The sequence below is a fragment of the Triturus cristatus genome, chromosome 1_1, assembly GCF_964204655.1.
Source record: "Triturus cristatus chromosome 1_1, aTriCri1.1, whole genome shotgun sequence".
NCBI classification, from domain to species: Eukaryota; Metazoa; Chordata; class Amphibia; order Caudata; family Salamandridae; genus Triturus; species Triturus cristatus.
Genome location: NC_140579.1, coordinates 990,275,978 through 990,295,141, shown reverse-complemented (window position 1 = coordinate 990,295,141; position 19,164 = coordinate 990,275,978). Strand labels below are relative to the sequence as shown.

The 19,164-nt window shown below is 45.8% G+C and overlaps 1 protein-coding gene across 2 annotated transcripts in view; it reads right to left on the bottom strand.

The window, feature by feature from the left end:
* Positions 1-19,164, bottom strand: part of LOC146871420 (uncharacterized) — a 944,195-nt gene that overhangs the window by 262,709 nt on the left and 662,322 nt on the right. Inside the window, exon 5 of one of the 2 annotated variants that reach the window (XM_085651066.1) lies at positions 11,401-11,504. The exons of the other annotated variant lie outside the window; for it this stretch is intronic. Coding sequence (XP_085507192.1) covers positions 11,466-11,504 — 39 coding nt within the window. The 3' untranslated portion in view covers positions 11,401-11,465. Of the gene's footprint in view, positions 1-11,400; positions 11,505-19,164 lie in introns of those variants that run through there. 2 annotated transcript variants of the gene reach the window in all.

Here is a 19,164-nt window from a genome sequence, read left to right as displayed (position 1 = left end):
TTCGTGTAGTAAAGGACCTCTGAATGGCTGAAAGTAAACTGTTGGAAAACCGTTCCTAGGACAAAAAGACTCAGAACAATGATTCGCGCTACATGCGCGTATGGATTACAGCCAAAGAAAACATTATTCTGAACGCGTACAACGTAGCAGCCGTCAAGGGTGCGGTTCGGGTGTGGCTCAGATATAAAAGGCCACACCTGAGTTCTGGAAGGCGCTTAGCCTTCCATCTGCAGTCGTGATGACATCTTTACTTGCCTGAGTTATCCCGGTATCCTTGGACAGCATCTCCTGCAGGTGCGTTCGACTTCAGAGGCTTCCATGATTCCAGGAAATCCAGGACTCCTGTAAGAACAGAAAACAGAAAGAAAGCTAAGTAATTTTTGGGGCGCTAGGTGGCGCACGAGCGGAATGGCCGCCACTCTGTGACACTCCCGCTGTCCGGCACTGGGATCCGTTATTTATCCTGTCCCTGAGGCGGAGAACTACTAATATATGCAGGAAATATGTCCCGTACCTGAGCAGGCACTCGGTGGTGCAGTGATCGGAGACAAGGGAGCTCACCGGTGCTGGAAATCAGGCGTGACGGAGGTACGTGAGGCGCAGGCCGTGACTTCTAGAGCGGCTGAGGGGCAGGGCACGGTACGCGAGGCCGAGGCTCCTGCAGAGCGAGTGGGCCGTTCCATGCTGGAAAGTGCCTGAGGACTGGTCCAAGCGGTGAGGAGACGTCGGGGCACTGGCACGATTGGCAGCGCTGACAGCCGGGAAGCGGAGGCGTGCAGCGGTGGAGCCGGGCTGCTCGGGGCAGAATCTCGGATGCCGTCTGCATGAAAAGGCCATACGCGCGCTGATCGGAAGAGTGCGGTGCCGAATACCACGCATCTCGCGGAGCGTTGCGGCCCACGTGCGAGGAGAGCAGTAACAGGCCCCCAGCATATGCCTTGATCCAGTATTTTATTGGCGCCCGATGTTGATTACCGGCACTGCCAGTGAGGAAAACGTGCTGACACAGATGACTGCTTCTGGTTCTGTGGCAGGACTCGGAGCAGGTGAACGGAGAACACGGCACAATACGGGATTTAGCCAAGTGCAGGGTGCCATAGTCACCAGGCCTGCTAATCTTATAGGAGCCTGCAGTGGAAATAGACGCAACTGGTGAGAGCGAGCACTGGGCGGAGAGCTCCGTGGGCCTGCTGGCGGAAGCCGCTCCTTGGATGGTGGATGATATAGTGCATCTTGCGGGACTCGGATTAAGCGGCGACAGCGTTACAAGGCACTATACGGTGGATTAGGGGATTCTTGGGATCACTGCTGGACCCCCCCGCCCCCCTACGGACAATCGCAGTCCATGGCTGTGGTATGAATGTGGGCCTGTGTTTCTCAACCGTGGAGCGGTGGACAACAGCTACACGCAGTATTGTGAAGGAGGAGAGGAGGTGGTATTGCACGTCGCCTGCTTCCGTATCGGGGGGCATAGTGCCCACATTAGAGGTGATAAGACGTCAAGGGTGGCAGTGCCAGGATGGGGAAGACGGATGCTCGCCAGTCCGGATTGGTCTTCGAAGGCAGGTAGTCCGCGAAACAGCATTCGACGGAACAGGATGTGGCGACGGACGCATCACAGTCGGATCCTCAGCTGCCATCGGGGGTGGACCTAAATTAAATTCTGTTGGAAATGCGGCAAGGATTTGCGACCATCGCGGACAAAATGGACACGATGTGTACTCGCATGGATGCGATAGCCAGTAAGTTAGAGGGACACGAAACACGTCTCAAGGAAGCGGAGCACCGCATTTCAGAGGCTGAGGACACCACAGCTCAGGTACAAAAAACGACGGCGCAACTAGATAAACTGCTCAAAGTCATAGCGGCTAAGAACGAGGACATTGAAGCGTGCAGTAGGCGGAATAACATTTGCGTTTTAGGTATACCAGAGAGTACAAACACGGGTAAGATGGAAGACTATATTGAGAAATTGCCGGTGGCGGTGGTGGGGTCTGAACTCCTGTCTCCCCATTTTATAGTAGAAAGGGCTCATCGGTCCCTTGGTCCGCGGCCGCCCCCTGGTAGCACACCTAGGCCCATAATTGCTCGCTTGTTGAATTATAGGGACAGGGATACAGCATTGCGGGTGGCCAGTGAGAACAACAGCTGACCTATGATGGAGTATCATTCACCATGTACCCAGACTTCACGCTGCATGTGCAGGAAGAACGCCACAAGTTTATGGCTGTGAATCATAAGCTGAAGCAAGCCCAGATTGACTATGCCTTATTATACCCGGCTCGTCTGCGCGTCACGCATCAGGGAACCCAAACTTTTTTCACAAAGCCTCAACAGGTCAAAGAGTTTCTGAAGCGACTCCACAAAACAAGACGGAATACAGAAACGCAGGAGGACTCCCCCTGATCTCCTTCCCCGGCAATAAATTAACTGACGCCGCGGCTTGCAGACCATCACTGCTACGATACGCCTTATGGTAGATAGCCATAGTTAAGAGTGATGGTCACTGCAGTACGACCGTGTCATAAAAGAGAGAATACGGGAGAGAGGATATCTGAGTGAAGAAGAGCACTCCGTAAGGAATACCACACTACGTTGCAGCCGGACACCCTCAAACTCTTTCCAGGAACAGGCATGACGCTTTGTCTCATTCAGACTGAGAAGAGGTTTTCGTGAGTCACCCAGATGTATCCCCCAATTGGGAGATCCCCCTGGTTGTTTTTTCTAATGTTTTTGTTTCTTCCGAACTGCTGCTTAAGTTCTCAGTGGGAAGCCACAGGTTTTGATGTTATGATACGGGAGCAGAGGGGTGTGGGGGAGGGGGATGGGTTAATTATGGCTGGCATGTTTCAGTGGGGGGGAACTCAATATTCGCAGTGAAGCAGTAGTGCGATTGCATAATGGTAAAAATTATTTTTTTGTATGCTGGATTGCCAATGTACACGTATACTAAAAGCGTTGGTCACAGGGTAACGCATAGAAGCAATGGCACGGGGGATAGAACCGAACTGAAAGTGTTGTCGTGGAATGTCAGGGGCCTAGGGTACCCAAGGAAGCGGAGACAAGTCCTAGCCTAGCTAGATCGGCAACAAATACAGGTGGTCTTACTGCAGGAAACACATATAAATCCGAAAGTGGCAAACACCTTCGCCAGAAAAATGGGCAGGCTGTTGATTATTTTCATCATACTCCTCATATGCTCGTGGCACTGCCATTTTGTTTAAAAAACAAACTCCTTTTGAAATGGCGGGGTGGTGGTGGATACGCAGGGCCGGTTTGTCATCACATAGGGGAGGCTAGGCGGTGAGTCGGTTACGAATGCAAATTGTTAGGGACCAAATACGGACAGTCCTAAGTTCTTCACTATTCTCTGGGGCAAAATATTGAATGTTGGCTCTACACATATCATTTGGGGTGGGGATTTCAATGTGGCTCTGAACCCACTCAGGGACAGATCGAATATGGCTACACATCATTACACTAATGCACAGGAGGCTCTGAGCGGGATCATTGAAGAGGGCGAGCTGATAGACAGTTGGAGGTACACGTATCCGCAGGGACAGGAAGGCACACACTATACATTCCATAGAGGGACATGGGCGAGGATAGATTATTGTTTGCTGTCTAAAGGATTGGTGCCCTCCATAAGTAGTGTATCACATTTAGCTCAGACGTTTTCAGACCATTGTCCGGTGAAGTTGTCGCTCACTCCTCCGGGGTAAGATAGACCTAGGCCGAGCTGGAGATTGCAGCCCACAGCGTTGCTGTATGTGGTCTTTCAGGCAGAGTTGGGTGAGGAGATTAGGGATTTCTTTGTCAGGAATAAAGGGACGGTGGATAGCGTCGAAGTGATATGGGAAGCTTTCAAAGTGACGATCAGGGGATTTTGCATGTTCAAAAGTTTTGGGGTGTTGAAAGATTTACAGAATACTTTACGCAAATTAGAATGAGAACTACTAGAGCTAGAGAGGCGGATGGTGACAGGTGAAGTTGGACAAGTGCAAACACAGTTTCAGGAAAAATTAACTGACTATGAAGACGCAGCGCTCAGAGAGACAAAATTTAGAGGAAAGTATTGGTTAGCTATTAGTTATTAGGGAGAGGGAGAGGCCGGGCAGGGCGCTGGCCGAGGTAACAAGGAACCCACGTTTTAATGCATACATCTTAGAGATACAAGGACCTGGGGAAATGCTGCAGCGAGACACATTGGCCATTCTAGACACGTTCATCGCGCATTACGGGACCCTCTATACATCCCAGAGGCAGGTAACTCCAGAATTAGATGACTTCATGGGAGATATAGCACTCGGATGGCTTAGTGATGCACAAAGAGAGTTTTTAATGCACCCCTTGGAGGTTGATGAAATTAGGGAAGCCATCATGCAATTGCAGAACGGGAAGGCCCCAGGCTCAGATGGCCTACCGGCAGAATTTTATAAGAGCTACATTGACATAATGGCACCAGTGTTAAAGGAGGTATATGAAGAGTCCCTGGAGGTAGGTATACTCCCCCCCCCCTCGATGAGGGAAGCGATAGTCACTTCATTGTTGAAACCTGGCAAACCACCTGAGTCCTGTGACTCATACCGCCCATTGTCATTGCTAAACTGCGACACCAAAATCTTAGCAAAAACACTGGCTAATCGGTTGGCTTTACTAATGGACAAGCTAATACTGCCGGACCAGTCAGGGTTTGTCCCAGGTAGAAATACGTCTCATAATCTTAGAACCCTGTTCTCCTTGATTCAAACAGTAGACCCAGAGTTCCCGCTTGCTGAAGTATTTTTAGATGCCACTAAAGCATTTGATTCCGTGGAGTGGGATTATTTGTTTGGGGTATTGCAGAGAATGGGCTTCCCACATATATATCTGTCCTGGATAAAATTACTATATCATCACCCTACCGCCAAGATATTAATTAATGGGCAGTTATCCCAGCCGATGCCAATCTCGAGAGGCACCCGGGGGGGTGTCCCTTATCACCCCTATTGTTTGCCATAGCAGTAGAACCTTTGGCTTCCAGATTACGCCAAATCCACAAAGATAAGGCATTTCGTTGTTGCATGCGTCAGATACCAATCTCATTGTATGCTGACGATATGACGCTGTACATCAGGGACCCCGCGCAGAATATAAATCCTATTATATTTCGTTTATTCGGTTTGGTAGCTTATCGGGCATTAATATCAACTGGGGGAAGTCGCAGGTTTTCCCTCTTACACCAGCAGTGCCTAGATTTCCGCTGGATTATCCACTGGATTGGTGCGATAGTGACCTGCGATATCTCGATATATAGATTACCAGAGACAAAGAAGAAACAATACGGGCAAATTATGGTACGGCTATCACACGACTCACAGCTAACATTACACGTTGGATCTCATTACCGCTCTCGTTAGCGGGGAGGGCGTCCCTCATAAAGATGATTAAATTACCGCAATTGCTCTATTTATTTCTCAATATTCCATACCATCCCGGGCAGCATTTCTTTCAGACATTGTGCCTTGAATTGATCAGATTATTCTGTGGAGGGAAACAACCAAAACTTAAATGGTTGATGCTAATACGACCATATGATCAGGGGGGTTTGATATTCCTGATTTTGAACTGTATTTTCTCAGCGCACAGGCGCACTACGCCTACTATTGGATACATCCTCCCAAATATATGCCACAAATAGCTGTGGAAGACTGGCTGGTGGAACCGGTACCGCTAAGTGGCTTGATACACGGGCTCACGTGCGATGCCAACCACTACTATCACAGGCACGGTAGACGCGTGGAACAGGATATCGGTTTTGTTGGCCTCGCCTGTCCTCTACTCCCCTCGTCTCCCGCTGACATATCATCCTAAATTGTCCTTGCTGCAGGAGAGGGGTTTTTCGGAGCTCTGCCAGCGAGCAAAAGTCTCCACGTGGGGAGATCTGTTCAATGCCGGGAAGTTTCGCACACTAGAGCAATTTCTACAGGATATACACTATACACCATTAGATGTATTCCTTTATGTACGCTTACGACAGGGAATGCGTGTAATTATTCCAGACTTCCCACGGGAACCCTTAAGTCTGGTCCCGCTGCACAATATGCTTAGCTCCACAGATGGGAAACATCTAGTATCAGCCATATACACTTCCATACGATCCAACAGGGAAGGAGCTCATAGCCCTGCGCGAATGCAATGGGGGGGAGGATATCGGGCGGGTACTCACTGATGAACAGTGGAAGTATTGTTGTCTACAAACGGCACAGATCTCAGCAAGTTGCAGGCTGCGAGTGATACATTATAAATACCTGCATCGCCTTTACTATACTCCACTTAAGAAATACAAATTTAAATTAGCTACAACTGACAGGTGTGAGCGATGCCATCAACCAGGAGCGGAGTTCCTGCACTTGGCGTGGAAGTGCACGAAAACACAAGAATACTGGGAACAGGTGTTAGTGGCACTAGAAAAGATGACTGGCAGAGAAATGGACAGAGACCCTTTGATGGCACTTTTAGGATACACGGCACAGATAACTAGCGCTCATAGAAAATTTCTTGCTATATCACTGTTGCTAGCCAAACTGAGAGTGGCATGTAGATGGGGAAGGGGCCGAGCCCCGAAATTCAAAGACTGGTTGACAGACCTAACATATTGCCAAGAACAGACCACTATCTATGCCGAGACGGTACCAACTACCTCCAGGCCCAAAGATATATGGAAACCGCTTCAGGGGTACTTACTGTTACAAAACTCCGCAGACGTAACTCCTCCCCTGAATACAACTGCATAAACGCTGTCAGGGGGGTGTTTCATTGGGTATTTCTTTATTGACGATTTCAGTTCACTAAGACTGTCGGTGTTGGAAGCTACACACATATTGAACATTGTTGCCAGAGGATAGGCCCACCAGCCTCTGGGTCTTGAATGCTTGGTAAAGCCCTCCTTGTCCACGCATAATGCTACAGTTCTATGTGTTATGTATGCATTTCGGATTGTACTGAATGGTTAAAAGACTGGCTATATAGCATTTGTTACAAGTAGGGTACTTGGCTGTAGAGACTTTTTGTGATTGTACTGTGACTCACTGCACATTGTATTGCTATACATCGTCATGTAATGTGTTAAAACTACAAATAAATACGAGAAAAAAAGAAAGAAAAAAAAACCTAAGTAATTTTTTGATTCTTTAATACAAAAGGCGCCCATCGCAAGACAGCATGAACAATTAACGCGCATAAGAACAAAGACAATTTTTGGAAACCTTTTTTGATAAACAGAAAAGACTCAAGAATTCAAAAGTACAATTGGTGTTTTGGACATTTACGGAAATACAACCTGTTTTAGTATAATGATTTAATAGTAGAATGTTATGTTTTGGTGCATATTCTCTTATTATTTTTTAATTCAGAATCGTGTGATGGACTCAAAAGGCAACTTCATATCAGTAAGTGATTTGACAAAAGAACTAAAGGCAAAAACTAAAATAGCATGTGATGCTTTTTGTGTAAAGGAATTGGAGAATTCATATTTTTTTTTCTTTTATCACATTAAAAATAGAGAAGAACACCATCTTCTTCTTCAATACGGACACAGCTATACAAAACTTTATCTGCAAGAACATCACCCATCACACGACGACAAGCAGGGCGCCAAGACCATTCCTGTAGGTTCGCAGGTAGGACAATTGCATTGTTCAGATAGCCTGACCTAATTGATAGGAAGTATAGAATTAGAGTTAGTTAACACCTGTACTTATATTGCACGTCCTTAAAAATACTTCTTGTTGCCATGCAGGTCGACAACAGTAAATAGCAGCGCCTGAGTCCGGCCCTCCTCCCTGATTTCTATGTTGCAGCCATAGCATAAAAAATCTGAATACTGGTTATATTCTAGGGGTTCTGGGAGGTTGGCTCATAGTGTCTCTGCAAAACTATAGTCAAGCACCTTACAGGTAAGAAAGCAAGATCTTACAGGTAAGAGTGCATTGGTAACCTGACACCATGCCCTCCTACCCATCACAGGGCCTGTCTCCAGCACACACAAAGGGCCCTAATACCAGCCTTTTGGCACCTGAGACGTCATGGAGCTTGGCCAAGAAAGGGAACAACTTTCCAGAACCACATGTGGGGGTAGTATAGCAAATCACAACAGTTCAAAGGCAGGCACCAGGAATAAATATTGGACCTATAGAACACCTCTCTAATACACTCCTGAAAATATGGATGACTTTAGAGGGACTGCCTGACCACCAGAGGACTGCCCTGCTACTTTAAGGACTGCCTTGCTGCTTCAAGGATAACTGGAGCATCTCCTTGAAACCAGGACCACCAGACATGGCTCCAAGGGCTAGTTGGCTGGCCTCGTGTGTGAACTACAGGGACATAACAAGCTCCTGAGTCCTTGAACCCGACTGAAGTGAGTCCTAACCCCCTAAGTGGTGCCCCCAGGTCCTGGGCCCTTAGACGTGGTGTTGGGGGTACTACCCTTGCCTAACCCTAAAAGGTGGGACTTAAAATAACTTCCTGCAGAACAGGACAGAAGTACAGGACCTACCTGCCAGCCTATCTGCCTAAATTGCATCTCCATTTGGCCTTGCTTTGCTGTAGCTCTTGCTATGCTCTTCTCTGCAGCAGCAAATCCCTTTTATCTGGACCTCTGGGTTCGGTATCCGGCCTTGTAGAGCCCTTTTCGGCTACAGCTTGCAGCTTCATCCGGCTGAATGTTTTCGACTCCCAAAAGGTTGTCCAAGTTTGAATGTAAAAATCTTCACCGGCTCAACGGCGATCGGCTCCCCATCATCGACTACATCCTTGGCCTGGAAATCCAGCTACTCCCGCTCTAAGTTTTTCCCCGCCATTGTCAACGGCTTCATCAAAACTTCATCAAGCAGTTCCCATGCGACAACGACGAAACCTCAGACAAAGCTTAATGCCTTAACCTGCTAAACCCTGCCTTCTCCTGGACTTCTCTTCAGATATTTTTCAAAGTCCAAAGGTAAGCCGAGGCAAAGACAAATCCATCCCTTGTATCGTACCTGTGCTATATCCCAGTCCTCTTTAACTTTTGACTTTGACCCCAGTCTTGCACAAACAGATACGGAGGTTGGCACTTTGATCTTTTAGGTGCAAGATGCCACAAAAATCTTTATAAATTCATATCACCGGTTTCACTGATTGGATTTATTAGCTGTGGTGTCATTTTATTTATTAAAGTTTCTCTATTTTTCTAAACTGGTTTGGTATTTTTCTTGAATTGTGTTTTCACATTATTACTGTTTGAGTGCTGCACAATACTTTATACAGTGCCTCTAAGTCAAGGCTACTGGAATTATACGATAATGCGCTGCTGTGTTTTTTGTGTAGTTATAGATTTGACACATAATCTATCATCTGCTGCATAATGTGCAGATTTAAACAAAACCAAATTGGTTCTAACTCAAATGGTTCAAATTGCAAAAAATGCAGCAACACACATAGAAGTGCTTTGGAAGGCTCTTTGCAAAAGTTGACTGGTAACTTATCTATTGCTTATCGCTATATTTGGGTGTTCAACTAGTATAAATGAGGTGCACTGATGACCAGACAGTGCTAATACATGTAAAAATGACAAACTAATGATGTAATACTATCACAAGGTGTGCTACATTACGCCACATAATTGATCTTTTCTTGCTACATAATTTACTGAACTCTGCTGCATAATTTGGCACTCCACTGCTGCATTATTCTAGTGGCCCTGCTCTAAATTAAGCCTGACTGATTTTGTGCTAAACTACCAGCGGGTTAAGCAAAGGTTAATTTAATGATTTTTGTAGTTTACCCTGACAAGAATTGTGGTGGTTGGCTGAGTGGGGCTTCCAACTCTCTTAACCAATAACCCAATTTCTTACACTGGTGCTCAGTGGGGGGATTCAGTACTTGTGTTTCTGCGGTGCCACTCAATTATTTGTGTAGAACTAAAAATCCCCCAAAATAATCTAACATCTAATTTGATTTTTTTTTAAAGGCTCCTTAGTTTTGTAGCCCACCACAACAGCCATTGCCCATCCCATTCACGCTAAACACAGCGTGAAAGGGTACCTTATTCACAAGGCAGCGTTAAGCCACGTTAAGTGGCTTAACGCTGCCTTGCCCCTATCGCCATCCCAACGTCACTGAAAGTGACGTTGGGATGGCGATAGGGGCTTGTAAATATGCCCCTATATTTGGCCAAGATTTCTATACAGCATTTCTAGTAGAAAAGGCAATTGTGCACCAGTACAAAATGTTGAAAATCAATAACATTATTAAAAGTAAGGACATCCTTCTAACAACGAGAGGAGGTTTACAAGTGTTTAAAACATAAATATAATTTGTAGAGTGTGGACTGCTATCCATAAAAGTATAATTCTAGAAAGCCCCAACTTTCAACTGATACTCTCAAAAATCAGAGAATGTTTTGATGTGGGGAGTAAACAGAGGCAAGTAAGGAAGCAGTAAAGCATTTGACGTTCAGCAACAGTTCTACTGAAGGAGTAACTTTCAATTTCTTCTTTGAGTGTAAATAATCCTTAAGCGAAGCGGCTGAGCAGAAGTGAAAGAGGGCTTTCTAGTAAGACCAAAAAGTCCCTTACTATGGAGGGATCTTTTAAAGTTATGGGGCCACCTCACTGCCCCCCACTCTCCTTTGATATTTTTCGTTATTCATTCACTAGTTATTTTAAAATGTAATCGCTGTTCTGGGAAGGGAGAAGCTGAAAACACAGGAGGGTACAGTGTGTTCTGAAAAACACTCACTTGAAATAAAAAGCCTCAGATTGGAAAGAATTGTGCCAATAGAAAAAAAGCAAACGGAAACGGTGAGCAATCTTCAAACTGTCCTAAGGTTGAAACATTATACATGCAAACACCTGCGAAGCACAAGACTTTGTGTCCCATACGGCAAAACAAAAGCTAATTTTTTCTCCATAATCTTACTAAAGTTACCTCCTCACGTTTTTGCAAGGTTTAATATGTGAAGGATGAGCTGGGTGAGCAGCACTGTACAATGTGTGCTTTACAAAATGACAGTGGTGAATGTGGTGAGTGTAGGGTCCTCCCCAGGCCGAGTACATGTAAATGATCCCAGAGGGAGACCGCTATCTTTACCATACACAACACTACAGTGAGGAAGGCAACCCCTCCTTCTATAAGCTGAAGATGAATAAAAAATTAGCTAGCATTCTCACCAAGAATTTTCAATTCTATTAAGGACACGGAGGGGAGGATTATGCTTCTCTTTCTATTTAATGCCACTCACAGCAGCCAATGAAAACTTTGCATTATGTAAATAAACTACATTTCCCATGATGCACATGTAACACATCACATCCTGCAAGACCCCATAAGAGCCACCATAACCGGAAATCATCCTCTTTCTTTGCTCGAACAGTAAAAGTCCTTAAGTCCATAGAACTACCTCCAATGTGGAAGAACCAAACCAACTGGAAAATAACGTCTTCTTAACCAGAAGTACTTTCAATCCATCTTCTTCTTAGAACCTGGAAGAATGAAAGACAGGAAAACCCGTAACTTCTGTTTTAGACAGAATATAAATACAGATGGGTGGGTAAGCATTACAATACTGTAATCCAACCGGGTGGGATAATCCTCACCTCCGTGTCCTTAATAGAATTGAAAATTCTTGGCGCGAATGCTAGCTAATTTTTTATTCTATTACAGGACCAGAGGCTTCGTATTATGCTAGTTTAACGCTGATCAAATACCACAGAGGAAATATCACCCACCGGTTTATAATAAAACTGTTTAAAGGTAGACTCAGAAGACCAATCGGAAGAATGCATGATATCCTGAATAGTAGAACCTAACATGAATGTCTTAGAGGCCATGGCGCCCCGAACAGAGTGCGTCCCAAATACTTGGGTATCAATACCTGCTTCTTACATAACAGATTTTAGCCATCTGGCTATGGTAGCCACAGTAACAGGTCTATAAGGTTTTTGCAAAGCAATAAATAAATTGCACCACACCATCAGGCCGAATAGGCCTGGTACATTCTTCGTAAGCCTTGAGACATTGAACTACACATAGTTTTGTGTTACCAGGAAAAGCATGCTATTCTACACTACATGACATTGTTTTAGTCCTGGAAGTGATGTTAGAAGAAACTCCTTCAGGAGTAAATACTCTACCTGTAATGTCTAGAGCTTTAACATCAGAAGACCGTCTACATGCAGACAGACATAACAGCATGGCTAATTTGGATGAAAGTTGTTTCCTTGTCAACATATTGGTGTGCGGCCATTGATTGAATAAGGAAAGGACTAGCGAGACATCCCACAAGGAAGAATACTTCGGCTTGGGTGGATTTGCTACTCTAATACCTTTCAATAGTTTACATACTAATGGGTGCATCCCTAATGGCTTACCCTCAATTTGGGAATGACCAGCCAAAATGGCCGAACGGAAATTGTTGATAGAACGGTATGCCAAACCCTCAGAAGCCTTTTTTGACAAAAAATTTACAATATAGGGTAAGTCTGCCCCCACGGGATCCAAGTGTTGTTCCACGCACCAACGAACCCAACATTTCCAGGCTGAAGAATATCTTTTCTTGGTTGAGGGGGCCCAAGCCTGGTTGATAAAATCTGAACCTTGTTCTGAAAATCATGCCGTTTGCCAACATTGCCGGAAAGTCTCCAGGCCATCAGGGACAACTGCCCCAATAGTACCATCAGGTGCATCTCTCCATGAGGGCCCTGGAGCATCGTTGAGGACCACGGAATCATCCTGGGGGAGTAGCAGCTCACCTCCAATAATATTGGGAACTAAGGCTGCGACTTCCACAGAGGAGTCACTTGGATCACCTCCGACCTCTGGCGCATTATCTGCGTGAACACCCGGGGAATCAGAATGAAGGGGGGAAAAGCATAATTCAGGTTCTGGAGACAATCCTGGGAGAAAGCATCCGTCGCCAGAGCCAACGGATCCGCCCTCCAGCTGAAAAACTTGGTCATTTGACGATTCAATCTGGAGGCAAACAGGTCGATCTCGCAATTTCCCCAGATCGCCTGTAGCCACTGGACTATCTGGGGTTGGAGTTGCCAATCGCTGTAATCCTTGAGATGTTGGGAGTTTCAGTTTGCCACTACATTCGACTGACCCGTAATGTACTCTGCTATGACCGAGATCTGGTGAATCAGGCAATAATGCTAAAAGTCCTTCGCTATCTCTACTAGAATGGAGGACCTCGTGCCTCCCAGCTTGTTGATGTATGGAACCGCTGAGGTGTTGTCCATTCGCAAGAGGATGCAACACGACACCTGTTTGGGTGACAGAGTCCGGATCGTGAACGACCCTGCAAGGAGTTCTAGGCAATTGATATGGAGGTCTAGTTCGTGTAGGGACCAACGCCCTCCTCTGGAAATGTTTCCGCAGCGATCCCCCCAGCCCCAGTGGCTGGCGTCGGACTCTATGACGACCTCCGGCAGGGAGCCGAAAATAGCCTTTCCGTTCCATGCCTCCACGTGGGCAAGCCACCACTGGATCTCATCCCGTACCTCTTGGGAAAGAGGGACTAGGTCTGTGTAAGAGTGGCCCTTCTGCAGGTGCTGAATCATTAGCCTCTGAAGGGCTCGATAATGGAGGGGCCCTGGAAAAATTGCCTGAATGGAGGACACCAGAAGGCCCACTATCCTGGCAATCACTCTGAGTGAGACCATCTGTTTGGATAACAGGGAGCACAGCTCCTTTTTGATATCCCGAAGTTTGGAGCGTGGAAGACTCAACTGAGCTGTTTGAGAATTTATGACGAAGCCCAGGAAATCTATCGTCTGGGAAGGACACAGAACCGACTTGGATTCGTTGAACACGAACCCCAGGTTTTGTAATGTAGCAATGGTCATGCGTAAATGCTGAACCGCCAAAGCTGGAGACTGCGCCATTATAAGTATGTTGTCCAGGTAAACTATCATGCGAACTCCCTGTTCCCTGAGGTACGCTATCACTGGCTTCATCACCTTGGTGAAGCACCACGGTGCTGAGGAAAGTCCGAAAGGAAGGACCAAATATTCGAACCATCGGTTCCGCCATTAAAATGGCAGGAACCAGCGATGGGGAGGAAAGATGGGAATAGACAGATAGGCATCCTTCAGGTCCAGATGGACCAGGCAGTCCTCTTGTTTCAGGAGATCTGCCAACAGATGGATGCCCTCCATCTTGAAATGTTTGTAGGTCATGTAATGATTGAAATCCTTTAAATTGAGTACCAACCTGTAACCTCCGCCTTTCTTCTGCACCAGAAAAATATTGCTGCAGAAACCGCGGGACCCTCGTCGCAATACGCTATTGCGTGTTTCTGCAGCAATTCTTCGAGTTCGAAATCTATAAAATCGCACTCTAGTTGGAAAAAAGAAAGCTGTCTAGGTAGCCTGTCCTGATAAGGGGTCTGAAAGAAATCTAGATTAAAACCCTGAATTGTCTGCAATATCCAAGCATCCTGAGATAGTTGAACCCAATTGTGATAGAAAAATTGAGTACGACCCCCCAATGGTAGAAGGAATTTGTCTGGAGCACTTACCAGAAGATTCAGGGGTCTGGAAGCCTCCACGATACGATCCTCTGTTGAAACGCCTCTTGTTGAAGCGCTGTCTGGTGGGGTAAAAGATTCCCCCACGGGTGGCGTCCCACTCTCCCCTGCCTCGACCGAAGTCTCCTCTCTGAGGACCTTGGAAGAACTGACGGCCAAACAAGCGTCCTCGGCCTTGTCCGGCCCCGCTGAAAACACCAACCTGAAAGACTCTTTTAATGCCAGACTGTGCTTTGTCAAGAGTCATGAAGGTGCCCACATAATTGGCCACGTCTTTGATGAAACGGTCCCCGAACAGGTTTCCGTCCGCCAAGGGACCCGGTTTCTGCTGCAGCCAATTCTGTGACATTGGAGTCCATGGCATAAGGATTGATTTGCGCCGCTCAGTGGAGATGGCACAGTTAGCGTTACCCAAGAGGCATATGGCTCTCTGTGTCCATCCTGACAGGACATGGGGATCCACTGCAGTACCGGATTCCTGCGCTTCTCAAGCCATTTCCAAGATCTTAGCTAGAGGGCCGACCACATCTAAGAGCTTGTCTTGGCAATCTCGCCAGGCGCGATCAATACCCTTCTTGGGATCTTTTGCGAACTTTTTCAACAAGGTTAAGAGACTGGAGTCTATATCCGGGGTTTCTGCCACCTTATCAGAAATATCTTGTCTAGGACACTCTGAGCGGAGTCTGTTCCGCACCTCCTTGTCAAAGCTTTTGCGAAGGTTTCCGTGCAATTAATGCCGCAACCTCAGGGGCAGCTAACCAATCAGACGACCAGAGGTGAACTCTATCAGCTGGGTTAAAAGTGAAGGGAGTGGGGATAGCTTGCGGTGTTTCCACATTTTTGACTTCTTGTTTCTTTTCTCAGGGGGGGGGGGGGACTCTTCCGGGGTGTCCATTCCCGTAGTATCCGTGTCTGCGTCAGTGCCTGGGGTCTTGGATTTGTCGGTGTCTGGGGCAGGCAGTGAAGACAGAGAGGAACAATGAGGCCAGGGTTTTGGCTGGGGAGCGTCCCTGGGAGAGTCTGCCGGAGCAGTAAAACCATGACGTTTCGCAAATTTTTCAAGCTGTTTCGTTATTGGTTTTAATGCAGTAGCTAGCGCTTGCTGCACAGTCCCAGGAACTGCTTTCTCAAGGGCCTTGTTGACCGACTCCTGGACCAAGGCGTCCAGGGCCTCAACAATGTTGTCTTCTAGGGAAGGGGTTGCCACTTCCTCCTCATATAAATTATCATCCTCTTCACAAGTGACCCAATACTCCATAGTGGGACACAATTTGTGGATATATCTGCTCATGAGGTGAGACACTGAACTGAGAGGAGTAAGGGGGGAGTCAACCCACAGCACAGATAATCACAAAGGGTACCTAGCTCCTCAGCATAAGCTGTAGCACTATTGTTTCAGCCCCCGGGGCGTAGATGGAGCCAAAGAGCAATGTTTATAAAGGAGGTATGCACCTTCTGGGCCCAGAACAGTTATTTCAGCCAGCCAGGCGTAGGAGATGCTGCTCGGTGGGGATCGAGGGAGAAATAGATTACATTATAGGGAAAAATGGGCAGTAGCGATGTGCGTAGCCCAAATCCTACTAAGAAATAGCCCAATTGGGCTACGCACGTCGAAACTAAGGGGAAAACAAAAGGGAAAGCTCTGTGCGCGCTCGGCTAATGAGGGGAGCCTCTGCGCGTTAAAACTGCACATAAAACACTGCCTTTGGCAGTCCGGTACCATTACCTCCCAAGCGGGAGTACACAGAAAGAACCACCTGCGCGGCCGCAAAGCTCAGAATACCGTCCCGCAGCGGCGGGAAATTCAAAGATGCTTTCGGCCGGGAAACACACCGGCACAAAAGCGTATACCTCCCCAAAGACAGCGGGAGTATCTAGCTCGTCGAGAACCCCAAGCGCGAGGCTCGCGCAGCTCATAAACCAATGTAGGCAATCAAGCAACAAGCTACATGACAAAATGTGGATTAGGCAAAACAAGAAGAGTAACACGCTAACGTGGCGTTTAAACCATACATAGCGTTGCGCGTCAAATCAATATAAAACTTTACATCTTCATGTAAAAATATCGTAAAGATGATAATACACGTAACTTCCTGCGTGAGCAGCAAAGAAAGAGGATGATTTCCGGTTATGATGGCTCTTATGGGGTCTTGCAGGATGTGATGTGTTACATGTGCATCATGGGAAATGTAGTTTTATTTACATAATGCGAAGTTTTCATTGGCTGCTGTGAGTGGCATTAAATAGAAAGAGAAGCATAATACGAAGCCTCCGGTCCTGTAATAGAATCGGGGCTTCACCTCCAAAGACAATGTTGGAAAAATGGTGACAAATAGGTGCATTGCAGTCCACAATTTCCCAAATAATTTCTTTTGCTTTAAAAGCAATTCAAAGCTTTTTAAAAGGAACAAGTGAAATACTGGTTGCTAGTGGGGCCAACATTTATTTAACACTGTAAGAGCAAATCACATTTGTGCCCATGAAAATGTTTCATATAATAGAAGAACACAGTCAGCAATAATTGGTGCAATAAGATAAATAGTTTGAGTGTGATACCCACCTACTGGCAAAGCCAATAGGTGTGGTCTTGACCACAGAGCTATTGATTTTAGCAATGCTTGCTCTTTTGAAATAATTTGTTCTTCGATTACTGTTAGAAAAATGCAACAAAGAGGCCATCCTTCAATAGTAAAAAAGCTAAATAAATCACGAAAAGCCTTCTAAGATGGCTGCCCATGCATGTGCATACTTGCAAATGAATTTGGAACCACAGATAGCCATCTTAGAATTGTTGATGCAACACGTTTTGGCAAAAACCATTCTTGGATAGCTACCTGTGTACACAAGGGTGTCCTTCTTCAAATGGTTTTTAATACTGATTCTGCCATAAAGTAGAACAAAAATCATTTAAAGGTTGCTGACATTGTGTGCGCATGTATGCCTCCAACAGCATTAGCGACCATCTTCAATTGATTTTAAAACTTTTTTTAAAAACGGGAAACCCCATTTAAAGATAGCCACCCAAACCAGTGTACTTGTGTAATGCAGTGTACTGCTAGTGGCATTGAGCAGCCTGGAAGTAGAGTGTAAGAAGCTGCCAGGCCCTCACAAAAAAAATGTTTGAAAAATTCTAAATAAATGCTGTGTTTTTTTTTAAATGAAGCTATTGCCTCAGCAGTCCTGGCACTGAATGGGACTGTTGTTTAGGAGGAACTACAAAAATTCTGCACACGCAAAAATCAATTATTCACATGTATGGGAGCCAATGGCTAACTCATAAACCATATGCTGTATTCTGTGGTGGCTGAAAGCAAACTGTGAATGACTATTTAATAGTTCATTGGATGAAGAGCGCTGACCGAAATCTCATATGTTTCTTTATAAAATTCCTTTTTTTTTCTGAAAAACAATAGTCTTGCAAGACAGCTAAAGGTGTCTCTAGAGCCACACCTAAAAATACCCATAGAAATCAATCTCTGTGTAATGAGAGTCAGCGCTGGTTTTAAATTAAGAGCCAGGGCATAATGTTAATAAGTATTCTCTTGACGTTTAATACCCCACCGGCATTTATGATTCCATCAAAGACAAGGCTATGATGTGGTAGACCTAATGAGCATCTTCATCTCCCTTGAAGCCACCTTCTTTGAAGACAATGCCCTACCAGTAGCTTTCTTCTAAGTCCTCACTGGAGAAGTTCATTCACTATTGTTCATGATCATTATTGTCTCTATGTTCTAAGGTATGCTCCCGAGACTGGATATTCCCACTCCTTAAAAAGCCCATTCTAGGTCTGAATGATCTTGTTAACAATACGCCCACTACACATCTAGCCTTCCTCAGCAATATCATTTGAAAAGTAGTCTGCACCCAACTCCAATAAAACATCAAAGGCAGTCAACTCCTCAATGACTACCAATCAGGCGTTATAACACACAACAGCACTGGAACAGCCACCATACAACTAGTTAGAAAATACCTTTCTCACAACAGACAAGAATGACCGCTCTCTCTCGGCTTTTGATAACGTTGACAATTCGACCCTCATCCACTGCCTCATGTTTTAAATGGTATTCACTGCCAGGGTTCTCCGTTTGTTCTCCTCCTACTTATCTATATAACAGCAGGTCAGCCACATGGGGACCTCAAGACCACAGAAGTTGCACCAAACCAGCAGATTGTCCCAGGCCTCTACCCTGCCCAGCATTTTCTTGAAACTCTACCTGGAAATCTACGCATCACAGCCATTTCAAAATTAATTAAGCCTCTGATGGTACACAACTACTTGAAAGCCTCCCCTGCTCTTCAAGTTCAGTGACTCAATCAATGTCTCCATCACATTCAGACCTGAATGTCTAACACCTACTTGAAACTCAATCCCACCAAGAACAAATTCCTCCCACTTGTCAACAAGAAGATTCTACAACTATTCTAAACCTGATTACATGACATCGAACAGGATGGTGTGAACACTGTATCATCACCAACACTTACTTCACTCTCACATACATGCCAACATTTCAAAAGAGCAAAGTGGGAGATTAAAAAAAAAAAAAAATCGGGAGAATGGGGCCTTACTGTCATGTATTGGCTTTGGAAGTATGCTGCTGCAGGAC